The sequence below is a fragment of the Coregonus lavaretus genome (genome assembly GCF_964263955.1).
Source record: "Coregonus lavaretus genome assembly, chromosome: 14".
NCBI lineage: Eukaryota > Metazoa > Chordata > Actinopteri > Salmoniformes > Salmonidae > Coregonus > Coregonus lavaretus.
In genome coordinates, this window is record NC_140001.1 from 1,802,355 (window position 1) to 1,824,782 (window position 22,428).

Sequence of the window (22,428 nt, forward strand, 5' to 3'; positions counted from 1 at the left end):
TCACAGGATCAGTAGGATATTAAAAAAACACTGAACTAGGCAACGGAAGCAGGAACATTCCTGGCTTTCATTCAAAATAAGTTATATTATTAAAACGGAGTCTGGTGCTCTCTAAGGCCACTGGGAGTAAACGGATACCGGACTGCACGCTGGTCAGAGGGTGATGACCGACAGAAGCCCAGTCTAGGAGGGGTCCTCTGTAGCTCAGCTGGTAGAGCACGGCGCTTGGTCCTCTGTAGCTCAGCTGGTAGAGCACGGCGCTTGGTCCTCTGTAGCTCAGCTGGTAGAGCACGGCGCTTGGTCCTCTGTAGCTCAGCTGGTAGAGCACGGCGCTTGGTCCTCTGTAGCTCAGCTGGTAGAGCACGGCGCTTGGTCCTCTGTAGCTCAGCTGGTAGAGCATGGTGCTTGGTCCTCTGTAGCTCAGCTGGTAGAGCACGGCGCTTGGTCCTCTGTAGCTCAGCTGGTAGAGCACGGCGCTTGGTCCTCTGTAGCTCAGCTGGTAGAGCACGGCGCTTGGTCCTCTGTAGCTCAGCTGGTAGAGCACGGCGCTTGGTCCTCTGTAGCTCAGCTGGTAGAGCACGGCGCTTGGTCCTCTGTAGCTCAGCTGGTAGAGCACGGCGCTTGGTCCTCTGTAGCTCAGCTGGTAGAGCACGGCGCTTGGTCCTCTGTAGCTCAGCTGGTAGAGCACGGCGCTTGGTCCTCTGTAGCTCAGCTGGTAGAGCACGGCGCTTGGTCCTCTGTAGCTCAGCTGGCAGAGCACGGCGCTTGGTCCTCTGTAGCTCAGCTGGTAGAGCACGGCGCTTGGTCCTCTGTAGCTCAGCTGGTAGAGCACGGCGCTTGGTCCTCTGTAGCTCAGCTGGTAGAGCACGGCGCTTGGTCCTCTGTAGCTCAGCTGGTAGAGCACGGCGCTTGGTCCTCTGTAGCTCAGCTGGTAGAGCACGGCGCTTGGTCCTCTGTAGCTCAGCTGGTAGAGCACGGCGCTTGGTCCTCTGTAGCTCAGCTGGTAGAGCACGGCGCTTGGTCCTCTGTAGCTCAGCTGGTAGAGCACGGCGCTTGGTCCTCTGTAGCTCAGCTGGTAGAGCACGGCGCTTGGTCCTCTGTAGCTCAGCTGGTAGAGCACGGCGCTTGGTCCTCTGTAGCTCAGCTGGTAGAGCACGGCGCTTGGTCCTCTGTAGCTCAGCTGGTAGAGCACGGCGCTTGGTCCTCTGTAGCTCAGCTGGTAGAGCACGGCGCTTGGTCCTCTGTAGCTCAGCTGGCAGAGCACGGCGCTTGGTCCTCTGTAGCTCAGCTGGTAGAGCACGGCGCTTGGTCCTCTGTAGCTCAGCTGGTAGAGCACGGCGCTTGGTCCTCTGTAGCTCAGCTGGCAGAGCACGGCGCTTGGTCCTCTGTAGCTCAGCTGGCAGAGCACGGCGCTTGGTCCTCTGTAGCTCAGCTGGTAGAGCACGGCGCTTGGTCCTCTGTAGCTCAGCTGGTAGAGCACGGCGCTTGGTCCTCTGTAGCTCAGCTGGTAGAGCACGGCGCTTGGTCCTCTGTAGCTCAGCTGGTAGAGCACGGCGCTTGGTCCTCTGTAGCTCAGCTGGTAGAGCACGGCGCTTGGTCCTCTGTAGCTCAGCTGGTAGAGCACGGCGCTTGGTCCTCTGTAGCTCAGCTGGTAGAGCACGGCGCTTGGTCCTCTGTAGCTCAGCTGGTAGAGCACGGCGCTTGGTCCTCTGTAGCTCAGCTGGTAGAGCACGGCGCTTGGTCCTCTGTAGCTCAGCTGGTAGAGCACGGCGCTTGGTCCTCTGTAGCTCAGCTGGTAGAGCATGGTGCTTGTAACGCCAGGGTAGTGGGTTCGATCCCCGGGACCACCCATACGTAAACATTTATGCACACATGACTGTAAGTCGCTTTGGATAAAAGCGTCTGCTAAATGGCATATTATTATTATATTATTATGGTCTGTGTACAGAGGGAAACAAGATAAAGAAATGTAAATCCAATAAACAATATTACATTAAACAGTAATGTCAACAATCTCTATACGATTGACAATAAGAGAATAATAACGCACCATCATTCCTCTCAGGAGAATTACCATTACAGTTACACCAACTGGTAGGCGACTCACACACAATGGGAAGAGAGCTGGTGCAGAAATTTACCCCTCTACATAAACATGTCTTGTATTTACATATAACGACAGCAACAGGAAACGTGAAATAAAGTATTTTTTTTCTGACTTGCATTTGGTCAGAAATGCACAAATATCCCTGCAAATGAAAATGGTCTGATCGCCACGAAAAGCCAACCGAACTGAGAAATAAGTTTAGTTTTTATACTAACAAGTGGTTGCCATGGTGAATAATCCAATAATAATTGGTAGGACACGTAAAAGGAAACGGAACGGAGTTTACCGGAATCTTTAGACCACCTAGCTGAGCTATTAGAGCTATTAGACCACCTAGCCGAGCTATTAGACCACCTAGCTGAGCTATTAGAGCTATTAGACCACCTAGCTGAGCTATTAGACCACCTAGCTGAGCTATTAGAGCTATTAGACCACCTAGCTGAGCTATTAGACCACCTAGCTGAGCTATTAGAGCTATTAGACCACCTAGCTGAGCTATTAGAGCTATTAGACCACCTAGCTGAGCTATTAGACCACCTAGCTGAGCTATTAGAGCTATTAGACCACCTAGCTGAGCTATTAGACCACCTAGCTGAGCTATTAGAGCTATTAGACCACCTAGCTGAGCTATTAGAGCTATTAGACCACCTAGCTGAGCTATTAGACCACCTAGCTGAGCTATTAGAGCTATTAGACCACCTAGCTGAGCTATTAGAGCTATTAGACCACCTAGCTGAGCTATTAGACCACCTAGCTGAGCTATTAGAACACCTAGCTGAGCTATTAGACCACCTAGCTGAGCTATTAGACCACCTAGCCAAGCTATTAGAGCTATTAGACCACCTAGCTGAGCTATTAGACCACCTAGCCGAGCTATTAGAGCTATTAGACCACCTAGTCGAGCTATTAGACCACCTAGCTGAGCTATTAGACCACCTAGCTGAGCTATTAGACCACCTAGCTGAGCTATTAGAACACCTAGCTGAGCTATTAGACCACCTAGCTGAGCTATTAGACCACCTAGTCGAGCTATTAGACCACCTAGTCGAGCTATTAGACCACCTAGCTGAGCTATTAGACCACCTAGCTGAGCTATTAGAGCTATTAGACCACCTAGCTGAGCTATTAGACCACCTAGCTGAGCTATTAGACCACCTAGCTGAGCTATTAGAGCTATTAGACCACCTAGTCGAGCTATTAGACCACCTAGCTGAGCTATTAGAGCTATTAGACCACCTAGTCGAGCTATTAGACCACCTAGCTGAGCTATTAGACCACCTAGCTGAGCTATTAGACCACCTAGCTGAGCTATTAGACCACCTAGCTGAGCTATTAGAGCTATTAGACCACCTAGCTGAGCTATTAGACCACCTAGCTGAGCTATTAGAGCTATTAGACCACCTAGCTGAGCTATTAGACCACCTAGCCGAGCTATTAGACCACCTAGCTGAGCTATTAGACCACCTAGCTGAGCTATTAGACCACCTAGTCGAGCTATTAGACCACCTAGCTGAGCTATTAGAGCTATTAGACCACCTAGCTGAGCTATTAGACCACCTAGCTGAGCTATTAGAGCTATTAGACCACCTAGCTGAGCTATTAGACCACCTAGCCGAGCTATTAGAGCTATTAGACCACCTAGCTGAGCTATTAGACCACCTAGCTGAGCTATTAGACCACCTAGCTGAGCTATTAGACCACCTAGCTGAGCTATTAGACTATCCTTTGGTAAATTAATGGAGGTGTGAATGTACATTTCATAAATAAATGAAGTAGCTAACCTTTTCCCCACCCTGTCCTTCCTGTCCACCCTGTCCCCCTGTCCTCCCTGTCCTCCCTGTCCTCCCTGTCCTCCATGTCCCCCTGTCCTCCCTGTCCTTCCTGTCCACCCTGTCCACCCTGTCCTTCCTGTCCACCCTGTCCTCCCTGTCCTCCCTGTCCTCCATGTCCTCCATGTCCTCCATGTCCCCCTGTCCACCCTGTCCTCCCTGTCCTCCCTGTCCTCCCTGTCCTCCATGTCCCCCTGTCCTCCCTGTCCCCCTGTCCTCCATGTCCTCCCTGTCCACCCTGTCCTCCCTGTCCCCCTGTCCACCCTGTCCTTCCTGTCCACCCTGTCCTCCCTGTCCCCCTGCCCTCCCTGTCCTTCCTGTCCACCCTGTCCCCCTGTCCTCCCTGTCCTCCCTGTCCTCCCTGTCCTCCATGTCCTCCATGTCCTCCATGTCCCCCTGTCCACCCTGTCCCCCTGTCCACCCTGTCCTCCCTGTCCTCCCTGTCCTCCATGTCCTCCATGTCCCCCTGTCCTCCCTGTCCTCCATGTCCTCCATGTCCCCCTGTCCACCCTGTCCACCCTGTCATCCCTGTCCACCCTGTCCTCCCTGTCCTTCCTGTCCTCCCTGTCCACCCTGTCCACCCTGTCCTCCCTGTCCACCCTGTCCCCCTGTCCTTCCTGTCCTTCCTGTCCACCCTGTCCTCCCTGTCCCCCTGCCCTCCCTGTCCTTCCTGTCCACCCTGTCCCCCTGTCCTCCCTGTCCTCCCTGTCCTCCATGTCCCCCTGTCCTCCCTGTCCTCCCTGTCATCCATGTCCTCCATGTCCCCCTGTCCTCCCTGTCCACCCTGTCCACCCTGTCATCCCTGTCCACCCTGTCCTCCCTGTCCTTCCTGTCCTCCCTGGACTCTTTCATTCAGTTTCTTCTTCCCATCAGTAAAGAAGGACTCCGTGTTTCAGAAACTCCCTTCATATAGAGGGGCTATCACTCTTTCACACTGTGGTAAATAAAGCCAGTTTGTTATTTAGAATGATTTATTTCTGTTTTTAGAGTGAGAGAAACCTAAAGCCCTCTGTGTCTATTTTTCGAAAATGGTCAGTCCACATGTCAACTGTAATTGGGCCATTGTATCAACTCAAGTTCTCTCTCAACTCCGGGACCACCCGGTTCTCTCTCAACTCCGGGACCACCCGGTTCTCTCTCAACTCCGGGACCACCCGGTTCTCTCTCAACTCCGGGACCACCCGGTTCTCTCTCAACTCCGGGACCACCCGGTTCTCTCTCAACTCCGGGACCACCCGGTTCTCTCTCAACTCCGGGACCACCCGGTTCTCTCTCAACTCCGGGACCACCCGGTTCTCTCTCTCAACTCCGGGACCACCCGGCAGCTATTTTTGTTGTTGCTGCCTGATGCAAGACTCTAATACCAGAGAAGAGAGACTCTCGGACTGAAACATTCACACCTCCGTACATTTTACGAAAAGACAAGTCAATTTGTGCCACAGTTCAAACTACCGGTAGATCAGCGTTCTGACACCCCCTTGTGGTAGTGTGGTGCAATGACAGAATGATACAATTTACCGCAATCTGCCACCATCTACCACAAATGGTCGCGGCATAAGCTCAAAACCTTTTAAAGGAAGAACCACTGAAGCTGTCATGTTTTTAGGGTTACGCCCCGCCCCCTAAAAATGGAGTGGAACAGAAGAGACCAGGAAGACCTCTAAACATCACTTCATTGGTCAGATTGTCCTCTGCAGTACCCAATCAGATGTCCGTAACGTGGGCACCTGAAATCGGAAAGGTAAGCACTAACATTGAGGATCAACGTACTCTTCACTATTTTATTGTGAATTGTATTTAAAGTAGTGGCCAACTTTCTGCATTATAGCCGTCATCAGCCTGTCGTTGTTCAAGCGGACGTATAATTCTATTTCTGACTGTTGCTCCAGACGTACTCCGTGTCGGTGTACCTGGTGAGACAGCTCACATCACCTCTACTGCTGCAGAGGCTCAGGATGAAGGGCATCAGAAACCCAGAACACTCCAGAGCCCTGAGTGAGCACACACACACACGCTCATATGGTCACACACGTTCATGTGGTCACACACGTTCATATGGTCACACACGCTCATATGGTCACACACGCTCATATGGTCACACACGCTCATATGGTCACACACGCTCATATGGTCACACACGTTCATGTGTTTCATCTGTAATGCCCCCGACACCGTCCTCTTTCCTAATGCAGTAAAAGAGAAGCTGACAGCAGACCCTGACAGTGAGATTGCTACAACCAGTCTAAGAGTGTCGCTCATGTGCCCCGTAAGTAAAACCTGCTGGAAACAAGTGCATTTGATAGTCAGTTTGATAACAGAAAGATTTGGTGATTTGTTAATGTTTTCTGCTTCTTTCACTGTCCTCCTCTTTTTTTGTCTTTATCTATCTCTCCTCCCCCATCTCTCTCCTCCCCCATCTCTCCTCCCTCCCTCATCTCTCTCCTCCATCTCTCCTCCCCCATCTCTCTCCTCCCTCTCTCTCCTCTCTCTCTCCTCCCTCTCTCTCCTCCCTTCCTCTCCCCCATCTCTCTCCTCCCTCTCCCCCATCTCTCTCCTCCCTCTCCTCATCTCTCCCCCATCTCTTCTCCCTCTCCCCCAACTCTTCTCCCTCTCCCCCAACTCTTCTCCCTCTCCCCCAACTCTCTCCTCCCTCTCCCCATCTCTCTCCTCCCCCATCTCTCTCCTCCCTTCATCTCCCCCATCTCTCTCCCCCATCTCTCTCCTCCCTCTCCCCATCTCTCTCCTCCCTCTCCCCATCTCTCTCCTCCCCCATCTCTCTACTCCCTCTCTCTCCTCCCTCTGTCTCCTCCCTTCCTCTCCCCATCTCTCTCCTCCCTCTCCCCCATCTCTCTCCCCCATCTCTCTCCTCCCTCTCTCTCCCCCATCTCTCTCCTCCCTCTCTCTCCTCCCTTCCTCTCCCCCATCTCTCTCCTCCCTCTCTCTCCTCCCTTCCTCTCCCCCATCTCTCTCCCCCATCTCTCTCCTCCCTCTCCCCCATCTCTCTCCTCCCTCTCCCCCATCTCTCTCCTCCCTCTCTCGCCTCCCTTCCTCTCCCCCATCTCTCTCCTCCCTCTCTCTCCTCCCTTCCTCTCCCCCATCTCTCTCCCCCATCTCTCTCCTCCCTCTCTCTCCCCCATCTCTCTCCTCCCTTCCTCTCCCCCATCTCTCTCCCCCATCTCTCTCCTCCCTCTCCCCCATCTCTCTCCTCCCTCTCCAGCTGGGTAAGATGCGCCTGACTGTGCCGTGTCGAGCTGTCACCTGTTCCCACCTGCAGTGTTTCGACGCAGCGCTCTACCTGCAGATGAATGAGAAGAAACCCACCTGGGTCTGTCCTGTCTGTGACAAGAAGGCTGCCTACGAGAGCCTCATCATCGACGGGTTGGTACCTCTCTCTAATAATTATTATAATAATACCTGGATCTGTCCTGTCTAATTCCTGGGTCTGTCCTGTCTAATTCCTGGGTCTGTCCTGTCTAATTCCTGGATCTGTCCTGTCTAATACCTGGATCTGTCCTGTCTAATTCCTGGATCTGTCCTGTCTAATTCCTGGATCTGTCCTGTCTAATTCCTGGATCTGTCCTGTCTAATACCTGGATCTGTCCTGTCTAATACCTGGATCTGTCCTGTCTAATTCCTGGATCTGTCCTGTCTAATTCCTGGATCTGTCCTGTCTAATTCCTGGATCTGTCCTGTCTAATTCCTGGATCTGTCCTGTCTGTGACTAGAAGGCTGCCAGGGGGAAAGTACTGTTAGACTTCTCATTTGATTTGTTACTTTTATCATTTATAAAGAAAGGTAACACCTGATTTTACAGCCCGGTTATTGCAGTGGCAATAATCTTCTAACTTGTCTTAGTGTTTTAGCTGAGGTTAAAACAGCTCTGAATGGTATAAAGAGCAGAACTCAATACTGGAGTGTTCTATGGAAGTTTAGAACATTAATGGAATGTCAAAATGAACGTTATTGGAACATGGAAGTCTGTCTGTCCCTCTGACTGTCCCTCTGTCTGTCCCTCTGACTGTCCCTCTGTCTGTCCCTCTGACTGTCCCTCTGACTGTCCCTCTGTCTGTCCCTCTGTCTGTCCCTCTGACTGTCCCTCTGTCTGTCCCTCTGTCTGTCCCTCTGTCTGTCCCTCTGACTGTCCCTCTGTCTGTCCCTCTGACTGTCCCTCTGTCTGTCCCTCTGTCTGTCCCTCTGTCTGTCCCTCTGACTGTCCCTCTGTCTGTCCCTCTGTCTGTCCCTCTGTCTGTCCCTCTGTCTGTCCCTCTGACTGTCCCTCTGTCTGTCCCTCTGACTGTCCCTCTGTCTGTCCCTCTGTCTGTCCCTCTGTCTGTCCCTCTGTCTGTCCCTCTGACTGTCCCTCTGACTGTCCCTCTGACTGTCCCTCTGTCTGTCCCTCTGACTGTCCCTCTGTCTGTCCCTCTGACTGTCCCTCTGTCTGTCCCTCTGTCTGTCCCTCTGTCTGTCCCTCTGTCTGTCCCCCTGTCCCTCTGTCTGTCCCTCTGTCTGTCCCTCTGACTGTCCCTCTGTCTGTCCCTCTGTCTGTCCCTCTGACTGTTCCTCTGACTGTCCCTCTGTCTGTCCCTCTGACTGTCCCTCTGTCTGTCCCTCTGACTGTCCCTCTGTCTGTCCCTCTGACTGTCCCTCTGTCTGTCCCTCTGACTGTCCATCTGACTGTCCCTCTGTCTGTCCCTCTGTCTGTCCCTCTGTCTGTCCCTCTGTCTGTCCCTCTGTCTGTCCCTCTGACTGTCCCTCTGCCTGTCCCTCTGACTGTCCCTCTGACTGTCCCTCTGTCTGTCCCTCTGTCTGTCCCTCTGACTGTCCCTCTGTCTGTCCCTCTGTCTGTCCCTCTGACTGTCCCTCTGTCTGTCCCTCTGACTGTCCCTCTGTCTGTCCCTCTGACTGTCCCTCTGTCTGTCCCTCTGTCTGTCCCTCTGTCTGTCCCTCTGTCTGTCCCTCTGACTGTCCCTCTGTCTGTCCCTCTGTCTGTCCCTCTGTCTGTCCCTCTGTCTGTCCCTCTGACTGTCCCTCTGACTGTCCCTCTGTCTGTCCCTCTGACTGTCCCTCTGTCTGTCCCTCTGTCTGTCCCTCTGTCTGTCCCTCTGTCTGTCCCCCTGTCCCTCTGTCTGTCCCTCTGACTGTCCCTCTGTCTGTCCCTCTGACTGTCCCTCTGTCTGTCCCTCTGACTGTTCCTCTGACTGTTCCTCTGACTGTCCCTCTGTCTGTCCCTCTGACTGTCCCTCTGTCTGTCCCTCTGACTGTCCCTCTGTCTGTCCCTCTGACTGTCCCTCTGTCTGTCCCTCTGACTGTCCCTCTGACTGTCCCTCTGACTGTCCCTCTGACTGTCCCTCTGACTGTCCCTCTGTCTGTCCCTCTGTCTGTCCCTCTGTCTGTCCCTCTGTCTGTCCCTCTGACTGTCCCTCTGCCTGTCCCTCTGTATGTCCCTCTGACTGTCCCTCTGTCTGTCCCTCTGTCTGTCCCTCTGTCTGTCCCTCTGTCTGTCCCTCTGACTGTCCCTCTGTCTGTCCCTCTGACTGTCCCTCTGTCTGTCCCTCTGACTGTCCCTCTGACTGTCCCTCTGTCTGTCCCTCTGTCTGTCCCTCTGCCTGTCCCTCTGTCTGTCAGGTTATTCATGGAGATTCTGAATGACTGTTCTGATGTGGATGAGATCAAGTTCCAGGAAGACGGGACCTGGTGCCCCATGAGACCAAAGAAAGAGCCCCTGAATGTGTCCTCAACCTGCATCCCCAAAATAGAACGTAAGTCAAGCAGAATGTATTTGTTATAGAATAGGGAACAAGTTGGTCAAGTGGTCCAGAACAACTATAAATCACTGGATGGAGGTATCCATGTGTTCCAGCCATTACAATGAGCCCGTCCTCCTATAGACATCACTGCTATAAATATCTATAGTATACCTACTAGTGATGGGGGGGGGAAATCGATAGTTACATATCACAATTATTATTTTGGGACGATATTCTATCGATATTTGACTTGAGGTTTGGATAGGTAGCGCTGGCTAGTGCTGTTGTACCTATCGTTCATCATATAGCTTGTTTTCCATCTTTTTAAACAGGGATAGAAGGGGAGGGGCTGGAACACAGAGAAGGGGAGGGGCTGGAACACAGAGAAGGGGAGGGGCTGTAACACATAGAAGGGGAGGGGCTGGAACACATAGAAGGGGAGGGGCTGTAACACAGAGAAGGGGAGGGGCTGGAACACAGAGAAGGGGAGGGGCTGGAACACAGAGAAGGGGAGGGGCTGTAACACATAGAAGGGGAGGGGCTGGAACACATAGAAGGGGAGGGGCTGTAACACAGAGAAGGGGAGGGGCTGGAACACAGAGAAGGGGAGGGGCTGGAACACATAGAAGGGGAGGGGCTGTAACACATAGAAGGGGAGGGGCTGTAACACATAGAAGGGGAGGGGCTGGAACACATAGAAGGGGAGGGGCTGTAACACAGAGAAGGGGAGGGGCTGGAACACATAGAAGGGGAGGGGCTGGAACACATAGAAGGGGAGGGGCTGGAACACATAGAAGGGGAGGGGCTGGAACACAGAGAAGGGGAGGGGCTGGAACACAGAGAAGGGGAGGGGCTGGAACACAGAGAAGGGGAGGGGCTGTAACACATAGAAGGGGAGGGGCTGTAACACATAGAAGGGGAGGGGCTGTAACACATAGAAGGGGAGGGGCTTGTTTTCAGCACGTTTTATTATTTTGATGACTGTTCAAAACTCCTTTTCTCATCTCTGCAGCAGACATATACTGAGTAATATGGAACATGGAATCGCAATACATAGTGTATAGTAGAGTGTTAAGGGAAGCTGTTGATCTGGTGTTGTACTCTGTATTCCATGTCATAGAGAAGCTTTTCAGGAACTCAGAACACTTTATTTCATGAGGATAGGACTTACCACTGCTGAGATCTCATTTTCAAGTGATCGGAAAAAGGTCGCAGACAGGTCAGTGTTAATCCCTAGTCAATAATGGCACCAAATCAATTGATAACAAATTCAACATGTTTTGTCCAGTATCTCAAGATAGAGTTGTCATATTGTTATGACACACATCACCCCCACCACCACATCACCCCCACCACCACATCACCCCCACCACCACATCACCCCCACCACCACATCACCCCCACCACCACATCACCTCCACCACCACATCACCCCCACATCACCCCCACCACCACATCACCTCCACCACCACATCACCACCACATCACCCCCACCACCACATCACCTCCACCACCACATCACCACCACATCACCCCCACCACCACATCACCCCCACCACCACATCACCCCCACCACCACATCACCACCACATCACCCCCACCACCACATCACCCCCACCACCACATCACCCCCACCACCACATCACCACCACATCACCCCCACCACCACATCACCCCCACCACAACATCACCCCCACCACCACATCACCATGGCCCAGCGTCGTCCAGGGTAGGGGAGGGAATGGCCGGCAGGGATGTAGCTCAGTTGATAGAGCATGGCGTTTGCAACGCCAGGGTTGTGGGTTCGATTCCCACAGGGGGTATGAAAAAAATAAATAATAATGTAAGTCGCTCTGGATAAGAGCGTCTGCTAAATGACGTAAAATGTAAATGTAAATCACCACCACATCACCCCCACCACCACATCACCCCCACCACCACATCACCCCCACCACCACATCACTCACACCACATCACCCCCACCACCACATCACTCACACCACATCACCCCCACCACCCCAACCACATCACCCACACCACATCACACACAATATCACATCACCCCCACCACCACATCACCCCCACCACCACATCACCCCCACCACCACATCACCCCCACCACCACATCACTCACACCACATCACCCCCACCACCCCAACCACATCACCCACACCACATCACACACAGCCTTACACAGACACACACTAAGTCTGAACTGTAACACAAAAGGCTACTAGTCTAAAAACACAGCTTACGTCTAAGCTAGGCCAAAAGGCTACTAGTCTAAAAACACAGCTTACGTCTAAGCTAGGCCAAAAGGCTACTAGTCTAAAAACACAGCTTACATCTAAGCTAGGCCAAAAGGCTACTAGTCTAAAAACACAGCTTACGTCTAAGCTAGGCCAAAAGGCTACTAGTCTAAAAACACAGCTTACGTCTAAGCTAGGCCAAAAGGCTACTAGTCTAAAAACACAGCTTACGTCTAAGCTAGGCCAAAAGGCTACTAGTCTAAAAACACAGCTTACGTCTAAGCTAGGCCAAAAGGCTACTAGTCTAAAAACACAGCTTACGTCTAAGCTAGGCCAAAAGGCTACTAGTCTAAAAACACAGCTTACGTCTAAGCTAGGCCAAAAGGCTACTAGTCTAAAAACACAGCTTACGTCTAAGCTAGGCCAAAAGGCTACTAGTCTAAAAACACAGCTTACGTCTAAGCTAGGCCAAAAGGCTACTAGTCTAAAAACACAGCTTACGTCTAAGCTAGGCCAAAAGGCTACTAGTCTAAAAACACAGCTTACGTCTAAGCTAGGCCAAAAGGCTACTAGTCTAAAAACACAGCTTACGTCTAAGCTAGGCCAAAAGGCTACTAGTCTAAAAACACAGTTTACGTCTAAGCTAGGCCAAAAGGCTACTAGTCTAAAAACACAGCTTACGTCTAAGCTAGGCCAAAAGGCTACTAGTCTAAAAACACAGCTTACGTCTAAGCTAGGCCAAAAGGCTACTAGTCTAAAAACACAGCTTACGTCTAAGCTAGGCCAAAAGGCTACTAGTCTAAAAACACAGCTTACGTCTAAGCTAGGCCAAAAGGCTACTAGTCTAAAAACACAGCTTACGTCTAAGCTAGGCCAAAAGGCTACTAGTCTAAAAACACAGCTTACGTCTAAGCTCGGCCAAAAGGCTACTAGTCTAAAAACACAGCTTACGTCTAATCTAGGCCAAAAGGCTACTAGTCTAAAAACACAGCTTACGTCTAAGCTAGGCCAAAAGGCTACTAGTCTAAAAACACAGCTTACGTCTAAGCTAGGCCAAAAGGCTACTTGTCTAAAAACACAGCTTACGTCTAAGCTAGGCCAAAAGGCTACTAGTCTAAAAACACAGCTTACGTCTAAGCTAGGCCAAAAGGCTACTAGTCTAAAAACACAGCTTACGTCTAAGCTAGGCCAAAAGGCTACTAGTCTAAAAACACAGCTTACGTCTAAGCTAGGCCAAAAGGCTACTAGTCTAAAAACACAGCTTACGTCTAAGCTAGGCCAAAAGGCTACTAGTCTAAAAACACAGCTTACGTCTAAGCTAGGCCAAAAGGCTACTAGTCTAAAAACACAGCTTACGTCTAAGCTAGGCCAAAAGGCTACTAGTCTAAAAACACAGCTTACGTCTAAGCTAGGCCAAAAGGCTACTAGTCTAAAAACACAGCTTACGTCTAAGCTAGGCCAAAAGGCTACTAGTCTAAAAACACAGCTTACGTCTAAGCTAGGCCAAAAGGCTACTAGTCTAAAAACACAGCTTACGTCTAAGCTAGGCCAAAAGGCTACTAGTCTAAAAACACAGCTTACGTCTAAGCTAGGCCAAAAGGCTACTAGTCTAAAAACACAGCTTACGTCTAAGCTAGGCCAAAAGGCTACTAGTCTAAAAACACAGCTTACGTCTAAGCTAGGCCAAAAGGCTACTAGTCTAAAAACACAGCTTACGTCTAAGCTAGGCCAAAAGGCTACTAGTCTAAAAACACAGCTTACGTCTAAGCTCGGCCAAAAGGCTACTAGTCTAAAAACACAGCTTACGTCTAATCTAGGCCAAAAGGCTACTAGTCTAAAAACACAGTTTACGTCTAAGCTAGGCCAAAAGGCTACTAGTCTAAAAACACAGCTTACATCTAAGCTAGGCCAAAAGGCTACTAGTCTAAAAACACAGCTTACGTCTAAGCTAGGCCAAAAGGCTACTAGTCTAAAAACACAGCTTACGTCTAAGCTAGGCCAAAAGGCTACTAGTCTAAAAACACAGCTTACGTCTAAGCTAGGCCAAAAGGCTACTAGTCTAAAAACACAGCTTACGTCTAAGCTAGGCCAAAAGGCTACTAGTCTAAAAACACAGCTTACGTCTAAGCTAGGCCAAAAGGCTACTAGTCTAAAAACACAGCTTACGTCTAAGCTAGGCCAAAAGGCTACTAGTCTAAAAACACAGCTTACGTCTAAGCTAGGCCAAAAGGCTACTAGTCTAAAAACACAGCTTACGTCTAAGCTAGGCCAAAAGGCTACTAGTCTAAAAACACAGCTTACGTCTAAGCTAGGCCAAAAGGCTACTAGTCTAAAAACACAGCTTACGTCTAAGCTAGGCCAAAAGGCTACTAGTCTAAAAACACAGCTTACGTCTAAGCTAGGCCAAAAGGCTACTAGTCTAAAAACACAGCTTACGTCTAATCTAGGCCTACACCTGAGTTGTGTTTGGTGTTGATGCGTAACTCTGGTGATGGGAGGCTAAAAAGCAGGAATAATTAGCATAGGCTCAGAAGAGACAGTGAACTAACTGCCTGCTAGCAGAACAGAAAGATAGATGGGACTCATTTTCAATTCACTGGTATCTAGCTGTGTTGTTATCGATTGGCTGTAGCCACAGAGTTCTGGTAGTTTTTAATCACAATCACAGAATTCCTTGCTTTCGCAATACAGCCAATGCCGCGCAGCGCTGCCGCTCACCCGGCTCGTTGCCACGGCGAACGGCGTCAGGCACGCGCCCTTACAGCTAGCAATCTAGCACTCGCAATGAAATAGGGTGGCAACGTGGATCTGGACCCTGACAACCCACGCATCAAAACAAACCTCTACTTTGTAACCTGCTGTTTTTTTGTTTCGTTTCTCTGAAAACAATGACCGAAGGAAAAAACGTTTTTACCTGGTATTTCAGTCAAAAGATGTCCGATGACCGTGAAACACCCTCAGGACGTTCCCATACTTCTTGGCGATACAATGTCACATCCATCTTATTCTGATAGGTTGAGGAATAACACCACAAAGAGCTAAATTAGGAACACACCGATTTGGCAGGTTTTTTACAAAAAGGTGTCCCACTGATTTGAACGTTCTTAGCACGGCACCTGCTTTACGTTTTGGGTTCATATCAGTCAATATAACGCACAGTATTGGATTTAGACAATGTTTTCAAATGATTTATGTATTTAGACAACCACATTATTGTCATTTTAGAGAACAGATTTGTTTACTGCGTCTTTCTGTTGAATTCTCCCATAACATCCATTGTTGAGTCACCTAACACCCTACATATAGAATTGCAATACATATCATGTCGCCACCTAAGTATGGTGATAATTTAGTGAGGTCCGATTCCCAGCCTTAATACCTACTGTTTAAGCCGTTGTTTAATACATTTAAACCCCGCCCCCCAGCGCGTCAGTGTGCTGTGGTCCCTGCCCACAGAGAGCCCAGCTCGACCAATAAGAAGGCAGGCGTGATCGACCTGACCCTGGAGAGCTCGTCAGAGGACGAGGAGCCTGACGCACCACTGAAGAAGAGATGCCTCTACAGGTCCAAGACAGAGGAGGTGCACGCCAAGGGGTGAGTTAACTGATCTGTAACTTTAATTAGTCTTTAGGGGTGAAGTCAATATGGCCTCCATTATGGCCTGCAACCAACCAATCAAACCACACGATGAAGCTGTGTCTCGAATGCGTCTTAATCCATCTCTCCCTGGACTGTTTCTAATCCTCAGAGTATTGCCCTATCAGCCGTCGACGGTGCGCCTGCCAAACGCCCAGGCCCTGGACACCTCCCACCGGACGACCTCGCTGGCCGACTACGCAGTCCCCTTCCACCACTCCCCCCTGTCCACCATCCCTACAGACATGCAGAGTAAGTCACCCCCCTGTCACTAGAGTAAGTCACCCCCCTGTCACCAGAGTAAGTCACCCCCCTGTCACCATCCCTACAGACATGCAGAGTAAGTCACCCCCCTGTCACCAGAGTAAGTCACCCCCCTGTCACCATCCCTACAGACATGCAGAGTAAGTCACCCCCCTGTCACCAGAGTAAGTCACCCCCCTGTCACCATCCCTACAGACATGCAGAGTAAGTCACCCCCCTGTCACCAGAGTAAGTCACCCCCCTGTCACCAGAGTAAGTCACCCCCCTGTCACCAGAGTAAGTCACCCCCCTGTCACCATCCCTCCAGACATGCAGAGTAAGTCACCCCCCTGTCACCAGAGTAAGTCACCCCCCTGTCACCATCCCTACAGACATGCAGAGTAAGTCACCCCCCTGTCACCATCCCTACAGACATGCAGAGTAAGTCACCCCCCTGTCACCAGAGTAAGTCACCCCCCTGTCACCATCCCTACAGACATGCAGAGTAAGTCACCCCCCTGTCACCAGAGTAAGTCACCCCCCTGTCACCATCCCTACAGACATGCAGAGTAAGTCACCCCCCTGTCACCAGAGTAAGTCACCCCCCTGTCACCAGAGTAAGTCACCCCCCTGTCACCAGAGTAAGTCACCCCCCTGTCACCATCCCTCCAGACATGCAGAGTAAGTAACCCCTTTGTCACCAGAGTAAGTCACCCCCCTGTCACCATCCCTACAGACATGCAGAGTAAGTCACCCCCCTGTCACCAGAGTAAGTCACCCCCCTGTCACCAGAGTAAGTCACCCCCCTGTCACCATCCCTACAGACATGCAGAGTAAGTCACCCCCCTGTCACCAGAGTAAGTCACCCCCCTGTCACCATCCCTACAGACATGCAGAGTAAGTCACCCCCCTGTCACCAGAGTAAGTCACCCCCCTGTCACCAGAGTAAGTCACCCCCCTGTCACCATCCCTACAGACATGCAGAGTAAGTCACCCCCCGTCACCATCCCTACAGACATGCAGAGTAAGTCACCCCCCTGTCACCAGAGTAAGTCAACCCCCTGTCACCATCCCTACAGACATGCAGAGTAAGTCACCCCCCTGTCACCATCCCTACAGACATGCAGAGTAAGTCACCCCCCTGTCACCATCCCTACATACATGCAGAGTAAGTCACCCCCCTGTCACCATCCTTACAGACATGCAGAGTAAGTCACCCCCCTGTCACCATCCCTACAGACATGCAGAATAAGTCACCATCCCTACAGACATGCAGAGTAAGTCACCCCCCTGTCACCAGAGTAAGTCACCCCCCTGTCACCTGAGTAAGTCACCCCCCTGTCACCAGAGTAAGTCACCCCCCTGTCACCATCCCTCCAGACATGCAGAGTAAGTCACCCCCCTGTCACCAGAGTAAGTCACCCCCCTGTCACCATCCCTACAGACATGCAGAGTAAGTCACCCCCCTGTCACCAGAGTAAGTCACCCCCCCGTCACCAGAGTAAGTCACCCCCCCGTCACCAGAGTTAGTCACCCCCCCGTCACCAGAGTAAGTCACCCCCCCGTCACCAGAGTAAGTCACCCCCCCGTCACCAGAGTAAGTCACCCCCCCAGTCACCAGAGTAAGTCACCCCCCGTCACCAGAGTAAGTCACCCCCCCGTCACCAGAGTAAGTCACCCCCCGTCACCAGAGTAAGTCGCCCCCGTCACCAGAGTAAGTCACCCCCCTGTCACCAGAGTAAGTCACCCCCCTGTCACCAGAGTAAGTCACCCCCCTGTCACCAGAGTAAGTCACCCCCCTGTCACCAGAGTAAGTCACCCCCCTGTCACCAGAGTAAGTCACCCCCCTGTCACCAGAGTAAGTCACCCCCCCCGTCACCAGAGTAAGTCACCCCCCCGTCACCAGAGTAAGTCACCCCCCTGTCACCTGAGTAAGTTACCCCCCTGTCACCAGAGTAAGTCACCCCCCTGTCACCATCCCTCCAGACATGCAGAGTAAGTCAACCCCCTGTCACCAGAGTAAGTCACCCCCCCGTCACCAGAGTAAGTCACCCCCCCGTCACCAGAGTAAGTCACCCCCCTGTCACCTGAGTAAGTTACCCCCCTGTCACCAGAGTAAGTCACCCCCCTGTCACCATCCCTCCAGACATGCAGAGTAAGTCACCCCCCTGTCACCAGAGTAAGTCACCCCCCTGTCACCATCCCTACAGACATGCAGAGTAAGTCACCCCCCTGTCACCAGAGTAAGTCACCCCCCCGTCACCAGAGTAAGTCACCCCCCCGTCACCAGAGTTAGTCACCCCCCCTTCACCAGAGTAAGTCACCCCCCCGTCACCAGAGTAAGTCACCCCCCGTCACCAGAGTAAGTCACCCCCCGTCACCAGAGTAAGTCACCCCCCCGTCACCAGAGTAAGTCACCCCCCCGTCACCAGAGTAAGTCACCCCCGTCACCAGAGTAAGTCACCCCCCTGTCACCAGAGTAAGTCACCCCCTGTCACCAGAGTAAGTCACCACCCTGTCACCAGAGTAAGTCACCCCCCTGTCACCAGAGTAAGTCACCCCCCTGTCACCAGAGTAAGTCACCCCCCTGTCACCAGAGTAAGTCACCCCCCTGTCACCAGAGTAAGTCACCCCCCCCGTCACCAGAGTAAGTCACCCCCCCGTCACCAGAGTAAGTCACCCCCCTGTCACCTGAGTAAGTCACCCCCCTGTCACCAGAGTAAGTCAACCCCCTGTCACCATCCCTCCAGACATGCAGAGTAAGTCACCCCCCTGTCACCAGAGTAAGTCACCCCCCTGTCACCATCCCTACAGACATGCAGAGTAAGTCAACCCCCTGTCACCAGAGTAAGTCACCCCCCCGTCACCAGAGTAAGTCACCCCCCCGTCACCAGAGTAAGTCACCCCCCCGTCACCAGAGTTAGTCACCCCCCTGTCACCAGAGTAAGTCACCCCCCTGTCACCAGAGTAAGTCACCCCCCTGTCACCAGCGTAAGTCACCCCCCTGTCACTAGAGTAAGTCACCCCCCTGTCACCAGAATAAGTCACCCCCCTGTCCCCAGAGTAAGTCACCCCCCCCGTCACCAGAGTAAGTCACCCCCCTGTCACCAGAGTAAGTCACCCCCCTCTCACCTGAGTAAGTCACCCCCCTGTCACCAGAGTAAGTCACCCCCCTGTCACCAGAGTAAGTCACCCCCCTGTCACCATCCCTCCAGACATGCAGAGTAAGTCACCCCCCTGTCACCAGAGTAAGTCACCCCCCTGTCACCATCCCTACAGACATGCAGAATAAGTCACCATCCCTACAGACATGCAGAGTAAGTCACCCCCCTGTCACCAGAGTAAGTCACCCCCCTGTCACCTGAGTAAGTCACCCCCTGTCACCAGAGTAAGTCACCCCCCTGTCACCATCCCTCCAGACATGCAGAGTAAGTCACCCCCCTGTCACCAGAGTAAGTCACCCCCCTGTCACCATCCCTACAGACATACAGAGTAAGTCACCCCCCTGTCACCAGAGTAAGTCACCCCCCCGTCACCAGAGTAAGTCACCCCCCCGTCACCAGAGTTAGTCACCCCCCCGTCACCAGAGTAAGTCACCCCCCCGTCACCAGAGTAAGTCACCCCCCGTCACCAGAGTAAGTCACCCCCCCAGTCACCAGAGTAAGTCACCCCCCTGTCACCAGAGTAAGTCACCCCCCTGTCACCAGAGTAAGTCACCCCCCTGTCACCAGAGTAAGTCACCCCCCTGTCACCAGAGTAAGTCACCCCCCTGTCACCAGAGTAAGTCACCCCCCTGTCACCAGAGTAAGTCACCCCCCTGTCACCAGAGTAAGTCACCCCCCCGTCACCAGAGTAAGTCACCCCCCTGTCACCTGAGTAAGTCACCCCCCTGTCACCAGAGTAAGTCAACCCCCTGTCACCATCCCTCCAGACATGCAGAGTAAGTCACCCCCCTGTCACCAGAGTAAGTCACCCCCCTGTCACCATCCCTACAGACATGCAGAGTAAGTCAACCCCCTGTCACCAGAGTAAGTCACCCCCCCGTCACCAGAGTAAGTCACCCCCCCGTCACCAGAGTAAGTCACCCCCCCGTCACCAGAGTTAGTCACCCCCCTGTCACCAGAGTAAGTCACCCCCCTGTCACCAGAGTAAGTCACCCCCCTGTCACCAGCGTAAGTCACCCCCCTGTCACTAGAGTAAGTCACCCCCCTGTCACCAGAATAAGTCACCCCCCTGTCCCCAGAGTAAGTCACCCCCCCGTCACCAGAGTAAGTCACCCCCCTGTCACCAGAGTAAGTCACCCCCCTGTCACCTGAGTAAGTCACCCCCCTGTCACCAGAGTAAGTCACCCCCCTGTCACCAGAGTAAGTCAACCCCCTGTCACCATCCCTCCAGACATGCAGAGTAAGTCACCCCCCTGTCACCAGAGTAAGTCACCCCCCTGTCACCATCCCTACAGACATGCAGAATAAGTCACCATCCCTACAGACATGCAGAGTAAGTCACCCCCCTGTCACCAGAGTAAGTCACCCCCCTGTCACCTGAGTAAGTCACCCCCCTGTCACCATCCCTCCAGACATGCAGAGTAAGTCACCCCCCTGTCACCAGAGTAAGTCACCCCCCTGTCACCATCCCTACAGACATACAGAGTAAGTCACCCCCCTGTCACCAGAGTAAGTCACCCCCCCGTCACCAGAGTAAGTCACCCCCCCGTCACCAGAGTTAGTCACCCCCCCGTCACCAGAGTAAGTCACCCCCCCGTCACCAGAGTAAGTCACCCCCCGTCACCAGAGTAAGTCACCCCCCCAGTCACCAGAGTAAGTCGCCCCCGTCACCAGAGTAAGTCACCCCCCTGTCACCAGAGTAAGTCACCCCCCTGTCACCAGAGTAAGTCACCCCCCTGTCACCAGAGTAAGTCACCCCCCTGTCACCAGAGTAAGTCACCCCCCTGTCACCAGAGTAAGTCACCCCCCTGTCACCAGAGTAAGTCACCCCCCTGTCACCAGAGTAAGTCACCCCCCCGTCACCAGAGTAAGTCACCCCCCTGTCACCTGAGTAAGTTACCCCCCTGTCACCAGAGTAAGTCACCCCCCTGTCACCATCCCTCCAGACATGCAGAGTAAGTCACCCCCCTGTCACCAGAGTAAGTCACCCCCCTGTCACCATCCCTACAGACATGCAGAGTAAGTCACCCCCCTGTCACCAGAGTAAGTCACCCCCCCGTCACCAGAGTAAGTCACCCCCCCGTCACCAGAGTTAGTCACCCCCCCTTCACCAGAGTAAGTCACCCCCCCGTCACCAGAGTAAGTCACCCCCCGTCACCAGAGTAAGTCACCCACCCGTCACCAGAGTAAGTCACCCCCCGTCACCAGAGTAAGTCACCCCCCCGTCACCAGAGTAAGTCACCCCCCGTCACCAGAGTAAGTCACCCCCCTGTCACCAGAGTAAGTCACCCCCCTGTCACCAGAGTAAGTCACCCCCCTGTCACCAGAGTAAGTCACCCCCCCGTCACCAGAGTAAGTCACCCCCCTGTCACCTGAGTAAGTCACCCCCCTGTCACCAGAGTAAGTCAACCCCCTGTCACCATCCCTCCAGACATGCAGAGTAAGTCACCCCCCTGTCACCAGAGTAAGTCACCCCCCTGTCACCATCCCTACAGACATGCAGAGTAAGTCAACCCCCTGTCACCAGAGTAAGTCACCCCCCCGTCACCAGAGTAAGTCACCCCCCCGTCACCAGAGTAAGTCACCCCCCCGTCACCAGAGTTAGTCACCCCCCTGTCACCAGAGTAAGTCACCCCCCTGTCACCAGAGTAAGTCACCCCCCTGTCACCAGCGTAAGTCACCCCCCTGTCACTAGAGTAAGTCACCCCCCTGTCACCAGAATAAGTCACCCCCCTGTCCCCAGAGTAAGTCACCCCCCCGTCACCAGAGTAAGTCACCCCCCTGTCACCAGAGTAAGTCACCCCCCTGTCACCTGAGTAAGTCACCCCCCTGTCACCAGAGTAAGTCACCCCCCTGTCACCAGAGTAAGTCAACCCCCTGTCACCATCCCTCCAGACATGCAGAGTAAGTCACCCCCCTGTCACCAGAGTAAGTCACCCCCCTGTCACCATCCCTACAGACATGCAGAATAAGTCACCATCCCTACAGACATGCAGAGTAAGTCACCCCCCTGTCACCAGAGTAAGTCACCCCCCTGTCACCTGAGTAAGTCACCCCCCTGTCACCATCCCTCCAGACATGCAGAGTAAGTCACCCCCCTGTCACCAGAGTAAGTCACCCCCCTGTCACCATCCCTACAGACATACAGAGTAAGTCACCCCCCTGTCACCAGAGTAAGTCACCCCCCCGTCACCAGAGTAAGTCACCCCCCCGTCACCAGAGTTAGTCACCCCCCCGTCACCAGAGTAAGTCACCCCCCCGTCACCAGAGTAAGTCACCCCCCGTCACCAGAGTAAGTCACCCCCCCAGTCACCAGAGTAAGTCGCCCCCGTCACCAGAGTAAGTCACCCCCCTGTCACCAGAGTAAGTCACCCCCCTGTCACCAGAGTAAGTCACCCCCCTGTCACCAGAGTAAGTCACCCCCCTGTCACCAGAGTAAGTCACCCCCCTGTC

At 52.8% G+C, this 22,428-nt stretch overlaps 1 protein-coding gene across 1 annotated transcript in view; it reads left to right on the forward strand.

Moving 5' to 3' along the window:
- Positions 1-22,428, forward strand: part of LOC311141913 (E3 SUMO-protein ligase PIAS2-like) — a 43,259-nt gene that overhangs the window by 17,963 nt on the left and 2,868 nt on the right. Inside the window, exons 6-12 of the mRNA XM_084177427.1 lie at positions 5,543-5,677; positions 5,826-5,931; positions 6,129-6,202; positions 7,154-7,314; positions 9,562-9,695; positions 15,358-15,526; positions 15,681-15,820. Coding sequence (XP_084033553.1) covers positions 5,543-5,677; positions 5,826-5,931; positions 6,129-6,202; positions 7,154-7,314; positions 9,562-9,695; positions 15,358-15,526; positions 15,681-15,820 — 919 coding nt within the window. The remainder of the gene's footprint in view (positions 1-5,542; positions 5,678-5,825; positions 5,932-6,128; positions 6,203-7,153; positions 7,315-9,561; positions 9,696-15,357; positions 15,527-15,680; positions 15,821-22,428) is intronic.